This window comes from Brienomyrus brachyistius, chromosome 17 (assembly GCF_023856365.1).
Source record: "Brienomyrus brachyistius isolate T26 chromosome 17, BBRACH_0.4, whole genome shotgun sequence".
Lineage (NCBI taxonomy): Eukaryota > Metazoa > Chordata > Actinopteri > Osteoglossiformes > Mormyridae > Brienomyrus > Brienomyrus brachyistius.
This window is the reverse complement of record NC_064549.1, coordinates 18,803,491-18,816,519: the sequence shown is the minus strand read 5'-3', so window position 1 is coordinate 18,816,519 and position 13,029 is coordinate 18,803,491. Positions and strand designations below refer to the sequence as shown.

At 39.2% G+C, this 13,029-nt stretch overlaps 1 protein-coding gene across 1 annotated transcript in view; it reads right to left on the bottom strand.

The window, feature by feature from the left end:
- The window catches only part of LOC125711302 (collagen alpha-1(IV) chain-like), a 105,414-nt gene extending 93,063 nt beyond the window's left edge, over positions 1–12,351 (bottom strand). Inside the window, exon 1 of the mRNA XM_048980086.1 lies at positions 12,002–12,351. Coding sequence (XP_048836043.1) covers positions 12,002–12,094 — 93 coding nt within the window. The 5' untranslated portion in view covers positions 12,095–12,351. The remainder of the gene's footprint in view (positions 1–12,001) is intronic.
- Positions 12,352–13,029: the final 678 nt, after the last annotated feature.

Sequence of the window (13,029 nt, the reverse complement as noted above, 5' to 3'; positions counted from 1 at the left end):
TTATTAGAGAGAACAAGATCAAGAATGGCATCTCCCCTGGTAGGGGTGTTAACAAACTGAGTAAAAAAACAATCCTGTACTAATTCCACCATCTCCAGTTCATTTTCTGAAGAGCCAGTGACAATGTCCCACTGCATTCCTGGTAGATTAAAATCACCCATAACTACCACATAATTTTTATTGCTCATAGTCCTAATATCACTGTATAACAATCTGCTTTCCTCAGCAGCTATATTAGGTGTTCTGTAACAAACACCGACAATTAGGCTATTTGAGTTTTTAGCATCTAATTTTACCCATATTGCTTCCGTAGTTTTATTTATATCAGTAAGTTCCCTTGCCTGCAAGTTTTCCTTTACATATACTGCAACACCACCTCCCTTTTTTCCTATACGATCCTTACGGAACAACGTGTAACCATCCATATTATATTCTTGTCCATCCTTTTCACTCAACCACGTTTCAGTTACTCCTATAATATCATAAGAGTCCGATGAGATAAAAGCCTCTAAATCATGAATTTTATTCCTAATACTTCTGGCGTTTAAATACAGACAACAAAGGGTAGGCCTATTACGGTGCCCACTTACAATATGATTATTTGGGGCTTTCCGTTTCCCCCCACTGACATAGTTAACTAACCTCCCTGCCCCCCCAGTCCCTAGTTTAAACATTCCTCAACTACTCTACACATACGCCTCCCCAATACACTGGTTCCCCTCTGGTTCAGGTGCAACCCATCCGGCTTGAACAGGTCCCAACTGTTCCAGAAGGTCCTCCAATGCCCCATGAACCTAAACCCCTCTTTCCTACACCATCCTTTTAGCCACGCATTTAATTTCCTTATCTCAGCTAACTTAGCCTGACTTGCACGTGGCACGGGGAGTATTTCGGAGAATACCACCGTGGACGTTCTGCTTCTAAGCTTATTGGCAACTTCTATAAATTTATCCTGCAGAACAGCCCTTCTACCCTTGCCTATGTCGTTGGTGCCAACATGCACCACGACAACTGGATCCACCCCAGCTGGGGCCAAAAGCTTATCCACACGATCTGGAAGGTCTCCTACCTGGGCACCAGGCAGGCAAGACACCGTACGGGACCCTTTATCACGAGTGCACACATAACTGTCTACTCCCCTAATAATGGAATCCCCCACTACCACAACCTCCCTCTTCCTGGGGGGAGGGGGCTCCTCAGTGCCCAAGGGCCCACCTGCCTCCCCAGTCCGTTCCGGCTCTAAAGCTGGAAGAACCTGAAACCTGTTCGACACAGTCACCTCAGGTGATGCCGCCTCTGCAACGTGTGTACGCCCCTTCCTGCGTCTACGACCTACGGTCACCCAGCTCTCTCGACCTCTCTGCTCTTCATTCTCCCCCCTCCCGGCTAGTGGCGTACACACCTTCTCCCTAAAAGGCGTATGAACTTGCTCCTCTAACTCACTGTTGCATTGGATGAGAGCCAGTTGCTCCTCAAGGTCGCGAACCTTGACCATGAGCGAGTCCACTAGCTTACATCGCTCGCAGATGAAGTCCGACTGGACACTAACGTCCAGAAGGGCAAACATGTTGCAAACGCAACACTGAGCCGGCCCCATAATTAACTAACTCACTATGACCCCGTACTCCCAGCCCAGTAAATTTATATAGCGTATTTAACTTTAAAGATTAATTCGCGTACCGTTAAATGCAATAAAGTGCCGAGTACACTAAAATAAGTTACTTGGGTTGAAACGGAACTTAATTATTATTTTTATTTAAAATTTTAAATCCGATAAATTTACTACTACTTACCAAAAAACTTCTGCCTGAACCAAGTATGAACTAAAAACAAAACGAAATCAAGCCATCAGACTAATTCCTGAATGATACTTAATTCCCATCCCTGTCTCATCTATGCACCTCACACTTTTCACATTATAACAATGTTGCACATCTCAGGCCTATTTATTCTGTAGTATACATTTTTCCCAGTATATCTATTTTGCAGTGTAACTTTGTCTTTGTGCTTTCACTCTTTATTTTAATGTGTGCTGTTTAAATCACTCTTAGATGGGTTTGTGAGAAAGTAATATATTTTACACTATATATGATTGACCGCTGCATACTGGGAACACCCAGCAAGACCTGCTGTTTTGCAGATGCTCTAGCCATCACAATTTGACACTTGTCAAAGTCACTCAGATTCCTATGCTTGCACATTTTTCCTGCTTCCAAAACAACTTCAAGAACTGATTGTTCATTTGCCTAATATATAATAGCACCCTTAACAAGATGCCAATTTAATGAGGTAATCTGTTATTCACTTGCCCTGCGAGTGGTTCTCATGTTATGGCTGATCAGTTTTTATGTAGCACTGTGGTCCTGGAAGCATTACTTTGCGTCACTAAATGCAGTGTACTGAACATAGCTGGTGTGACAAAAAAACCTAATAGATTTGACATGAGTGAAGAATTGAAGATTACTACCCTACGAAAAACTGCAACAGTTAAGGATTAACACTACTTTTGTGTTGGTGGAATACAGGCTATACTGAAGAATGTCTAAGCTAATCCATTATTTTGGTGTTAGTATCAACTTTGACATGTTTTTCCTGATATTTCTGGTAAAGGAGATACATTCCATTTTTGTTTAAAAGGTGGTGCAATTAAAAGAAAAAGTAGAAGTATGCTACCCAGTAAAAGAGATAAGCAAGTTGAAACACATTAAAACATCACTAGATGTGGTGCCAGTAAAAGCACTTTTCAAACCCATGACACACCTTCAAAACGGACTGCAAATGGAAAGTATTCAAAACAAAATTGGTCTCTGTTAGTTTGCACAGAAGCAGAGCCAGCATGCAGGTGAATTGCCTCCTTTCATGCTCCGATGGCTCCCCTGAAACTCACAGGATCCAGATGCCCATGAAAATTCATCTAAATAAATGTTAATTCATTTAAAAACAGCTTAATTCAGTGTCATATGAGTTACCATGTTATCACGCCAACATATTTAACACTAAGAAATCCTATTAATATGTGATTGGGTCTCTAAGTGTAAGGAATTAGTTGGTGGATGATTTACGTGTGTATGCAGATTTGGATGACATCAGAGCCGACCCGTGCATCACTAATGTTTATATAAAATCAAGCATATTTGATATCATAGTTAGTTTGTACAACTGTTGACTATATTTCTTACAAGTATTGTTACATGTGTTCCTCAATTTCCAGCTGCTGCCATTAGCTACAGTAGCTAACACCAACAAGGTAGCAACAACAAGATACTGGGAGAGTTGGGCAGCAAAATTAGAAACCTAGCTAATTTTTGTTGGTTTATTTGCTAATTTTGAGAAATTTCAAAATCAACTAAAGATGTAATAATAGATGTATTGGGAGACACTTAAATTTCATCATCTTTACCTATCACCAACTACGGGGAAAATTGTCTCTGGGAAATGGTTACATTGCAGGCATATGATACATAATGAATGTTACCAAAAGTTAAGCTCTTCCACGTTTAATTATGCAATAACCACAAAGTACAAAATTGGTGGCTTTATTAGAAAGGTTGGCAATACTACTTTTACACTGGTGATGGCATCTGTGCAGAAACCACAACATCTTTTATTTAGAAGATATTTGTGGATAATCAAGGTAAAAAAAGAAGTACGCTGTTGTGGTGGTACTTTTAACTTCTGACAAACAACAGGCTGTTCTAGCAATTCTGCTGAAAACTTCTGAGGTAAAAGTGGTAATACCACTTATTTCACCACTTGAAGCACTGCCATCCAGTATAACATACAAAATGCACATATTTACAGCCACAAGCACCGGCAATTAGGGTTTCCACTTTCAGTCAGAAGAAATATTGGACAAATCATGCCCCGTAATGGTAAAAAAGGGACACGGTATTTTACTGGGTGACAACTGTACCAGCAATGTCAAACAAGGAATAGCGAGGCAGCCAGAGAAAACAACTAGCAACATACTGTCGGCATTCTGTAGTATTACTGTACGTCATTAAAAAAGGTTTATTTTTGTCATTTATTTATTAAAATTAGATTTCAGCTTGCAGTCCATTCAATTTCTCACCTTTTTAAATGTTGAAAATCTGTTAATAATCTATTAATAAGGGCAATTAAAATACAATTTTAAGCCAAAATATAGACTCAAGGTTAAAAAAAAATTACCTGAATTATATACAGTCAGGTCCATAAATATTGGGACATCGACACAATTCTAATCTTTTTGGCTCTATACACCACCACAATGGATTTGAAGTGAAACGAACAAGATGTGCTTTAACTGCAGATTTTCAGCTTTAATTTGAGGGTACTTACATACAAATCAGGTGAACGGTGTAGGAATTACAGCAGTTTGTATATCTGCCACCCACTTTTTACGGGACCAAAAGTAATGGGACAATTGGCTGCTCAGCTGTTCCATGGCCAAGTGTGTGTCATTCCCTCATTATCTAATTTACAAGGAGCAGATAAAAGGTCTAGAGTTCATTTCAAGTGTGCTATTTGCATTTGGAATCCGTTGCTGTCAACTCTCAATATGAGATGTAAAGAGCTGTCACTATCAGTGAAGCAAGCCGTCATTAGGCTGAAAAATAAAAACAAACCCATCAGAGAGATACCAACTACATTAGGTGTAGCCAAATCAACTGTTTGGAACATTCTTAAAAAGAAAGATCGCACCGGTGAGCTCAGCAACACCAAAAGAGTTGCAAGACCATGGAAAACAACTGTGGTGGATGACCGAAGAAATCTTTCCCTGGTGAAGAAAAACCCCTTCAGAACAGTTGGCCAGATCAAGAACACTCTCCAGGAAGTAGGTGTATGTGTGTCAAGGTCAACAATCAAGAGAAGACTTCACCAGAGTGAATACAGAGGGTTCAACTAAAGATGTAAACCATTGGTGAGCCTCAAAAACAGGAAGGCCAGATTAGAGTTTGCCAAACAACATCTAAAAAAGCCTTTACAGTTCTGGAACAACATCCTATGGACAGATGAGACAAAGATCAACTTGTACCAGAGTGATGGGAAGAGAAGAGTATGGAGAAGGAAAGGAACTGCTCATGATCCAAAACATACCACCTCATCAGTGAAGCATGGTGGTGGTAGTGTCATGGCGTGGGCATGTATGGCTGCCACTGGAACTGGTTCCCTTGTATTTATTGATGATGTGCCTGCTGACAAAAGCAGCAGGATGAATTCTGAAGTGTTTCGGGCAATATTATCTGCTCATATTCAACCAAATACTTCAGAACTCATTGGACGGTGCTTCATAGTGCAGATGGACAATGACCCGAAGCATACTGCGAAAGCAACCAATGAGTTTTTTAAGGCAAAGAAGTGGAATATTATGCAATGGCCAAGTCAATCACCTGACCTGAATCCGATTGAGCTTGTATTTCACTTGCTAAAGACAAAACTGAAGGGGAAATGCCCCAAGAACAAGCAGCAACAGAAGACAGTTGCAGTGAGGCCTGGCAGAGCATCACTAGGGATGTAACCCAGCGTTTGATGATGCCTGTGCATTCCGGACTTCAGGCTGTAATTGACTGCAAAGGATTTGCAACCAAGTATTAAAAAGTGAAAGTTTGATTTATGATTGTTAATTTGTCCCATTACTTTTGGTCCCTTAAAAAGTGGGTGGCAGATATACAAACTGCTGTAATTCCTACACCGTTCATCTGATTTGTATGTAAATACCCTCAAATTAAAGCTGAAAGTCTGCAGTTAAAGCACATCTTGTTCATTCCATTTCAAATCCATTGAGGTGGTGTATAGAGCCAAAAAGATTAGAATTGTGTCGATGTCCCAATATTTATGGACCTGACTGTAGCAAAAGTGGTTCTAGGAATTTTTAAATGGGGTGACCCAGGGGTGGCAAAGGTATGTCTAGAGGTGGCCATAGTGTGTTGTTATTGTGCATGTACATCCTTAGAATTTTTTACGTGTGTTAATATTACTAATACTAATAATAGGCTAAACCATGAATGTATAGGCTCAATATACACTCATATGTGTTGATGGGCAGTCTCTTATTTTGCATAACCTTTATAGTCAAGTATAGGATAACATTAAGAATTAACAATAAATAGAACCATCTTCTGAGCCTATTTATAAAATTTAAGGCTATTACTGTAAGTAGTCAAATGTTCTAACCAAATCACCAATCAAAACTGCATCATGCAAACCATGGGTTCTGTCTTCTTCTAAATTAAATCAAAATGACCAATCTAATTAAATGATGAATAATGGGGGCTCAGCAGGTACTGTAATGGGAAGGTGGCTGGTTCAAGCCCAGCCTCAACAGAATTACTATGTCTGTGGGCTCTGAGGCAAGGCCCTTAACCCCTGGCTCCATGGGTGTGGCTGCAGGCGGCTGCCCTTCACTGCCAAGCTTGCTGTCACCTACATATGTGTCTTTGTGTCATAGACAGAAAAATTGGGTAGGCAAGAGGAGTATTTCCCCACAGGGGATCAATGCCCTCAGTAGCATTATTATTATTATTATTATTATTATTATTATTATTAATAATAATAATAATAATAATAATAATAATGTTATTAGCCTGTATAAATAAAAAATAGCCATGGACTATTTTCCAAAACAAATGGAAAGGTGTTAGACAATCCCTGCCATGGGACACCAAAATAACACCAGTTTCCAGGCTTCTTTTGATCTGTGGAGACCAGGATGAAATGAGTATATAATATGCAACCACAGGTGTCCACCAGCGGGTTCGGGAACTGCCGCCGTGACAGACACTGACCACTTTACGGCCACAGCTCCGGTCAGCCGCATCCACAATAGAGGCACGGAACATGGCCCATGACAGCTCCGCCCCTCTCCTCACCCGAGTGTCCAATACATGCAGCCGCAAGTCCGATGACATGAATACAAAGTCGATCATCGAACTGCTTCCTCCTGGTGCTAAATGCACATATGGACACCCTTATGCCTGAACATGGTGTTCATTATGGACAATCCGTGACAAGCACAGAAGTTGAATAACAAAACACCGCTCGGGTTCAGATCGGGGGGACTGTTCCTCCCAGTCACGCCACTCCAAGTCTCACTGTCATTGCCCACGTGAGCATTGAGGTTCCCCAGCAGAACAAGAGAGTCCCCAGGAGAACTGCTCTCCAACATCCCTTCCAAGGACTCCAAAAAGGGTGGGTATTCTGAACTGCCGCTTGGTGCATAAGCGCAAACAACAGTCAGGACCCATCCCTCCACCTGTAGGAAAATGGAGGCTACCCTCTCGTCCACTGTGGTAAACCCCAATGTACAGGCGCCCAGCCAGGGGGCAATAAGTATGCCCACCCCTGCTTGGTGCCTCTCCCTGCAAGTAACTCCAGAGTGGAAGAGGGTCCAACCTCCTTCAAGGAGACTGGTTCCAGAACCAAAGCCGTGTGTCGAGGTGAGCCCAAACGACTAATATACGCGTACCTTCTTCTCTTTTATTGGACCAAGCATAGTTTAGGATCCCTGATCCTGAAACATAACCTGCCTCGGAGTAGGTTAGGTGTGTAGCTTGTGTTACTAGGATGATGTATCCCACCATGAAGTAAACCAGTGTTTTGATATCACAAAGTCAGTGACACCACTACTAACACTCAAAGATATCCGGGTAATCCGGCTTCCTGATACAGGTTCCTGGTATACTTGGTAGAAACAAACTTTCTGGCCAAAGACTCACCTTAAAGTGAGGAGTAACCAATGACATGGAAGAAATTTTTGGGTGGCATCTGGGGTGGCTAATCAGATTGTAGGGGAGACACTGGCCATCCCTTTAAAATATATATTGTTATATAGTGATAACTGGAGAGCTTTTTATGTGCTTGCCTTTAATTTTAATGAGTAGACTACACAGCTTTACATTACAGTTTGGCTCTACTTTACATTGCAACACAAGCACAAAACAAAATGCAGAACATTTTCACAGCAAGAAAGCAAATCTACAGTTTCCTTTATTGTCAGAGTTTCCACTGTCATCGTGTCCCCAAAATGCCATCACCTGTCAACCAAAAAATTTACTTGCATCAATCTGCCTTTTCACAACCTCATGGTTTATCTTGACCATGTCATTATGTTTGGGTACACAAACTATCGATCCTAACTAGTGTTGCCCCCTCACCACACCAATCATAAAATTTGGGGGTTCTGAGCAGTCCAAAAATATGACAGAAATCATCATATTGGTTAAAAATGGGAAAAAGTGTTTTATTTTTCTATATGGGGTAATTGGATGGTACAAGTGCAAATTCTAATCCTCATATTTCCCAAAAGCGTTAACTGCACAAACTGCACAAACACACGTTATTTTGCACAATAAAAAGCTGAAGAAAACATTCTTTTTTATAGTATTTATTTATACAGGATTAGCCGCAATCAACAAGAACAGTATTTCTGACCTGTTCTGTATATAGGGTACTATGACTGGTCCACTGCTGCAGCATATGCTTTCTTGTTAAGATAATAACTCAAAAAGTATTATCATGTTCAAATATTGCAAAGTATTGCATGGATGATGAACTGAGAGTGCTTCATTCTTGGGACAGATTGCCTCAAAACTGACAGAACACCACAAAGTTATAGCAAAGAAAACTGTAGTTTTGACCAGGGCCACTGAATGAAGAAAGTGGACCAGTTGTCCATGGGCCCTGGATGAAGGGGGCCCCAAAAAGGCCCTCTAACTTTTAAATAATCTGCTGGAAAATAGTGTCAAAAATAAGTATCCATGAATCTCATACAAACTTGTTATTTTTTATCTGCCTAATTTTGTTTGACATAGTGGTTGAAAACAATTTTACTGCCCCTCCCTCTAACGAAAAAAAAATGGTTTGGTCTGCTCTTTTAGTACTGCTCAAACAAACTCATGAGCTTTTGAAAATGCTTTACAACACAGCGGAAGCAGTAGCAACGTAGCTTTTGAGCAGATTTCAGACAGAGAACTAAATACACGTGTTTCTGTATTTCTTTATCTGTTTATATGTATGATTGTTTGCATAATTTATTAAAATTAGATTTCAGTTTTCATTCAAATGATTTTGTCACCTTTCCGTGTTCTGAAAAATAGACCACTGAAAGTAAAGAAATAACAACTTGAATTATATTGTAATAATCATTAATATCATTAGATAAGGGGGAAAAAATCATGATAAACTATTTTATTATATCACCCAGCCCAAGGCTGATATCAAAATTGATTTACATACAATTGGTTTTTGTACTGTCTGTCATTGCAGCATTAAAAACACCATCGATAGAATTAGGAAATTCCCATACACCAGTCCTTTGAACATGACCAGTCAGAAAATACTTGTATTCATCTAAACTTTTATAAGCTTCAAACTGCTCATGCCTTTAATGAGACGTGGTGTGAACTAGACAGTTGACAATGTCATAATGGGGGAGGGGGTATGGGAGATCATAGATCATCTTGTCCCTGGGTAAAGGCATGGCACACGGTGGGCCTGGTTTTGACACTTGAACTTTTTACTGCAATAACTGAAAAAATATTCGAAGGTTATTTTTGAAATTTTGTAAACACATCGTATTGGTGATGAAATGGAATTGATCAAATTTTGAGCCAACTCTTCTCAAAATAGATGCAATACCCCTCAGTGGTTGAAAATTAAAGGCATATGACCTTGTGAATATGAGAAGTGAAAAAGTATCTAATGGATCTTATTACTGTTTAACTAAAACATTATATGGATGAAGGTCTGCCCTTGACTTTATTTTGAAGTAAATTGGCCCAAAAATGAAGTAGCAGCACTGTGTGGTGCCAAAGGAAGGTAACGGCAGCTGTAACATGCTTCGTCTTCTGAACATTCTGAAGTATTTTATGGATCTTTTTTAAACTTTGTAGACATATTGCATGGGGGAAAAACTAAAATTAGTCGTATTAGTATAAGTTTTAGCAAAACATGGGTAGACTTATAAAAGTGTATTCAGAAATGTTCTGTTGCTTCAAGTAAATTAATTTACTTCATTTACTTCAGTCTGTCATAAACAAAAATAAAAGAAAAACACGATTATCAGTGTGCACAGTAACTAGGCAATCAGAAACTAAGTGAATTTTCTATCTTCACCATCAACAGAAATAGTTATTCAGCCTATATAAAGAGTAACAAACTATTGTCCATTGTATTCAATTCATATTAACAAGTCTAATGTCCTTTATAGCCAGCTTTCTTCTCAATGACCATCATGAGCCATTTTTCCATTGAACAAATCAAGTTTTTATGTCCTATATTAGCTGAGGCAGCTAGGACTGCCTTCCAGATGCTGCACTGAGCAGTGTACTATTTGCCGCCTTGGTAAATCTCATACTTCAAGGAAACCCAGAAGTTCACAATTGGGGTTAATTCAGTTGATGAACGGAGCCAGGTCAAAACTGAATCACCTTTCAAGACTTCTGGAATACAAGATGCATAGGAAGGGCCATGGTCCTGCATAAATATTGCAAGCTTTTCGAAAGCTACTGACTTCTTTTTGTACAAGCGTTTGAAGAACTCAAACCAAATACTGAGCATGCTATATTTCTAAAATGTTCTTACCTGGAGATTAATCTGGACTGAAACTATTAGTCGGAAGAAAAGATATAAGCAAAATACACGCTTGCCTAATAATTCCGCATGTAGTGTATTTGACAGATTTTTTTTTCAAATTTGGCAGACATGTTGTAAGGGTGAAGATCTGGACCTATTCAAATTCTGAAATAAATAGCATCAAGATTGAAGTGAAGCTGCATTGTAATGGCAAAGAGAAAGGCAGCCTAAGAGAGAACGTGTGTATGTGACAGCAACAGCATAGTAGAGCATTTGATTTTGAGGGGGTGTATATATCGGGAGGGGGCACACATCTCCCCATTTCCTACTCCCCTGTAACTGTGTATTTTAGACCAAGTTCACAATAAAACTGTAAAAGTATAGTGATCCATTAACATACTGTTGATTGTGTGGCACATCACATACTGTACAGGTCACAAGAAAGGACTGTGAGGGAAGGCAGAACAATTGCAAGTGAACCAAAAAACAATTCTGAGTGGATGCAAAATTGTTAATATTTTCCAACCCTGTTCCTTCTGGAGCTCAATATGATTCAGAATTTTGTGTGTACGTTAATTTCATCTTGTTGTATAGCTCAACAGAGCTATACAACAGAGCGTTATGCTGAAAGTGCAGAGTTTGGGGGTTCAAATCGCTGATTGTTCACGTTCACAAAAGTTGCACCAAGTGGTGATGTTCAGGCCAGTCATTTGGGGTACAAGTCCCAAATCTTTTCACTCTTGCCCCAAATATATTTGTGTCCAATTACTGGAAGTACTTCTACAGAACGTATGAGAATGAATAAATGCCTAAAAATACTAGGCCTAAGGATGTCTTTAATTTGTATCTTCCAATGCCCACAATAAACAGAATTCTAAATATAACAACAACAAATAATATCCACAAGCATAACAATCCCGAAGGACCGAACCCTGGCCATTATCCTACTAGTTAATCCTGCAGATTCTGATGCAGTTACTAAACAAGGGAATTTTCTCATTTCACGGATTGAGGTATAATGAATCAATTTTCTTCTTATAACACTGCAATTTGTTTGCACTGTGAAATCATGCATTCCCCTACATTGGAACAGCATACATTCAGTGCCTGCTTTATTAAGCTTCAAAAATTGGGTTCCAGGCAGAGAAGTGAGACCCTCACCTCAAACAATAGTTGCACACATGGAAAATCATTGTAAATTAATTTTAAATTAATGTTTTCCTTAAGACCTTTAATCATTAGTGAGTCGGAGTTTAGTCAAATAGGCCTATAATATTACGCGCATTTTCACAATATTAAAGCGAAAAAAACCCAATTATATGTTCGTTTTTCACTTTATCTTCAAAAAAAAAAAAAACATCACAACCCACAAAAGGTAAAAGGAAAACAAATTCTAAAAGTTTCATTCTCTCATGTACATAGTCCAGTGGAATCAACGTATACTCACATTTTTTGCCTGTGATGGTCTCGCAATTTCTGAACACAAGAGAATAAACAGAGAGGCCTTAATAACTGGAGATGTGCAGGCCAGGTTGGTCATTTCAGTAGTAGAAAGTTATCTTGCGAAAAAACACGAGTATTTCCATGCACTGAGTGGATAGATCTTTTCGTCGTCCCCTGTTTCAGTCCATTGCTTTAAATAAATCGTCTACTCTCACTTGTAGAATCGGTTAAGGAAAGAAGTACATAAATATCCTGAAAATGATCAAGTTTAGTGACAGTTTGCATGACACAGCTCATACAGCAGGTTGACGTTATTGCTGCATAGAGAAATGTCGCAAGCGCCGCCAATAAAGAAACGTGCAACCCGATGCGATCAAGAACTGCACGGTGGGCGGTATTTGGGTGCCAAATATAGTTTTCTGTTATATTTATTGGTCGAAAAATCACGAAAAAATCTAAGTGTAGTTTAATAGAAAAGTGTCCGAAATTAATATGATGCGCCGATTACTTGGTACACTATGTTAATTTATTTTCTTGCTGGAGTTTCTGGGAATAATCAATTAAAAGTGATGTTGGAGGTTGGCTTATAATTTTACATTTTATCCTTAATGGCTGATAATTTTTAACATGCATTTCTTCATTAAACCCTTCACCTAATTTTCCAAACCCATTAATCTGAGTTCAGTAAACCACGATCCGACACAAGGCACCCTGATGGGTTCCACTCCCTTACAAGACGCGAACTTTAGCAAAATTTAAAAAGAACGTTAAATGCCATATAATGAATGCAATACATATTTGTGCTTTATTGTGGTAAGTTAAAACAAAAACAGAAAAAAACAACTGCTGTCTTTACCGCGGGGTCATTTTAGAAGGCTGATGTTCACAATTATTTTTGAAGGATTCCCCTAAAGTAAATCGATTACGTTACGCTTAATAGTGATGCTAATAGTAGGCCTAATAACAAATGTAATACACACTGTTAAAGGTAAATGTCGATTCAGAAAATACATAGCACAAAATCTTTGCAAT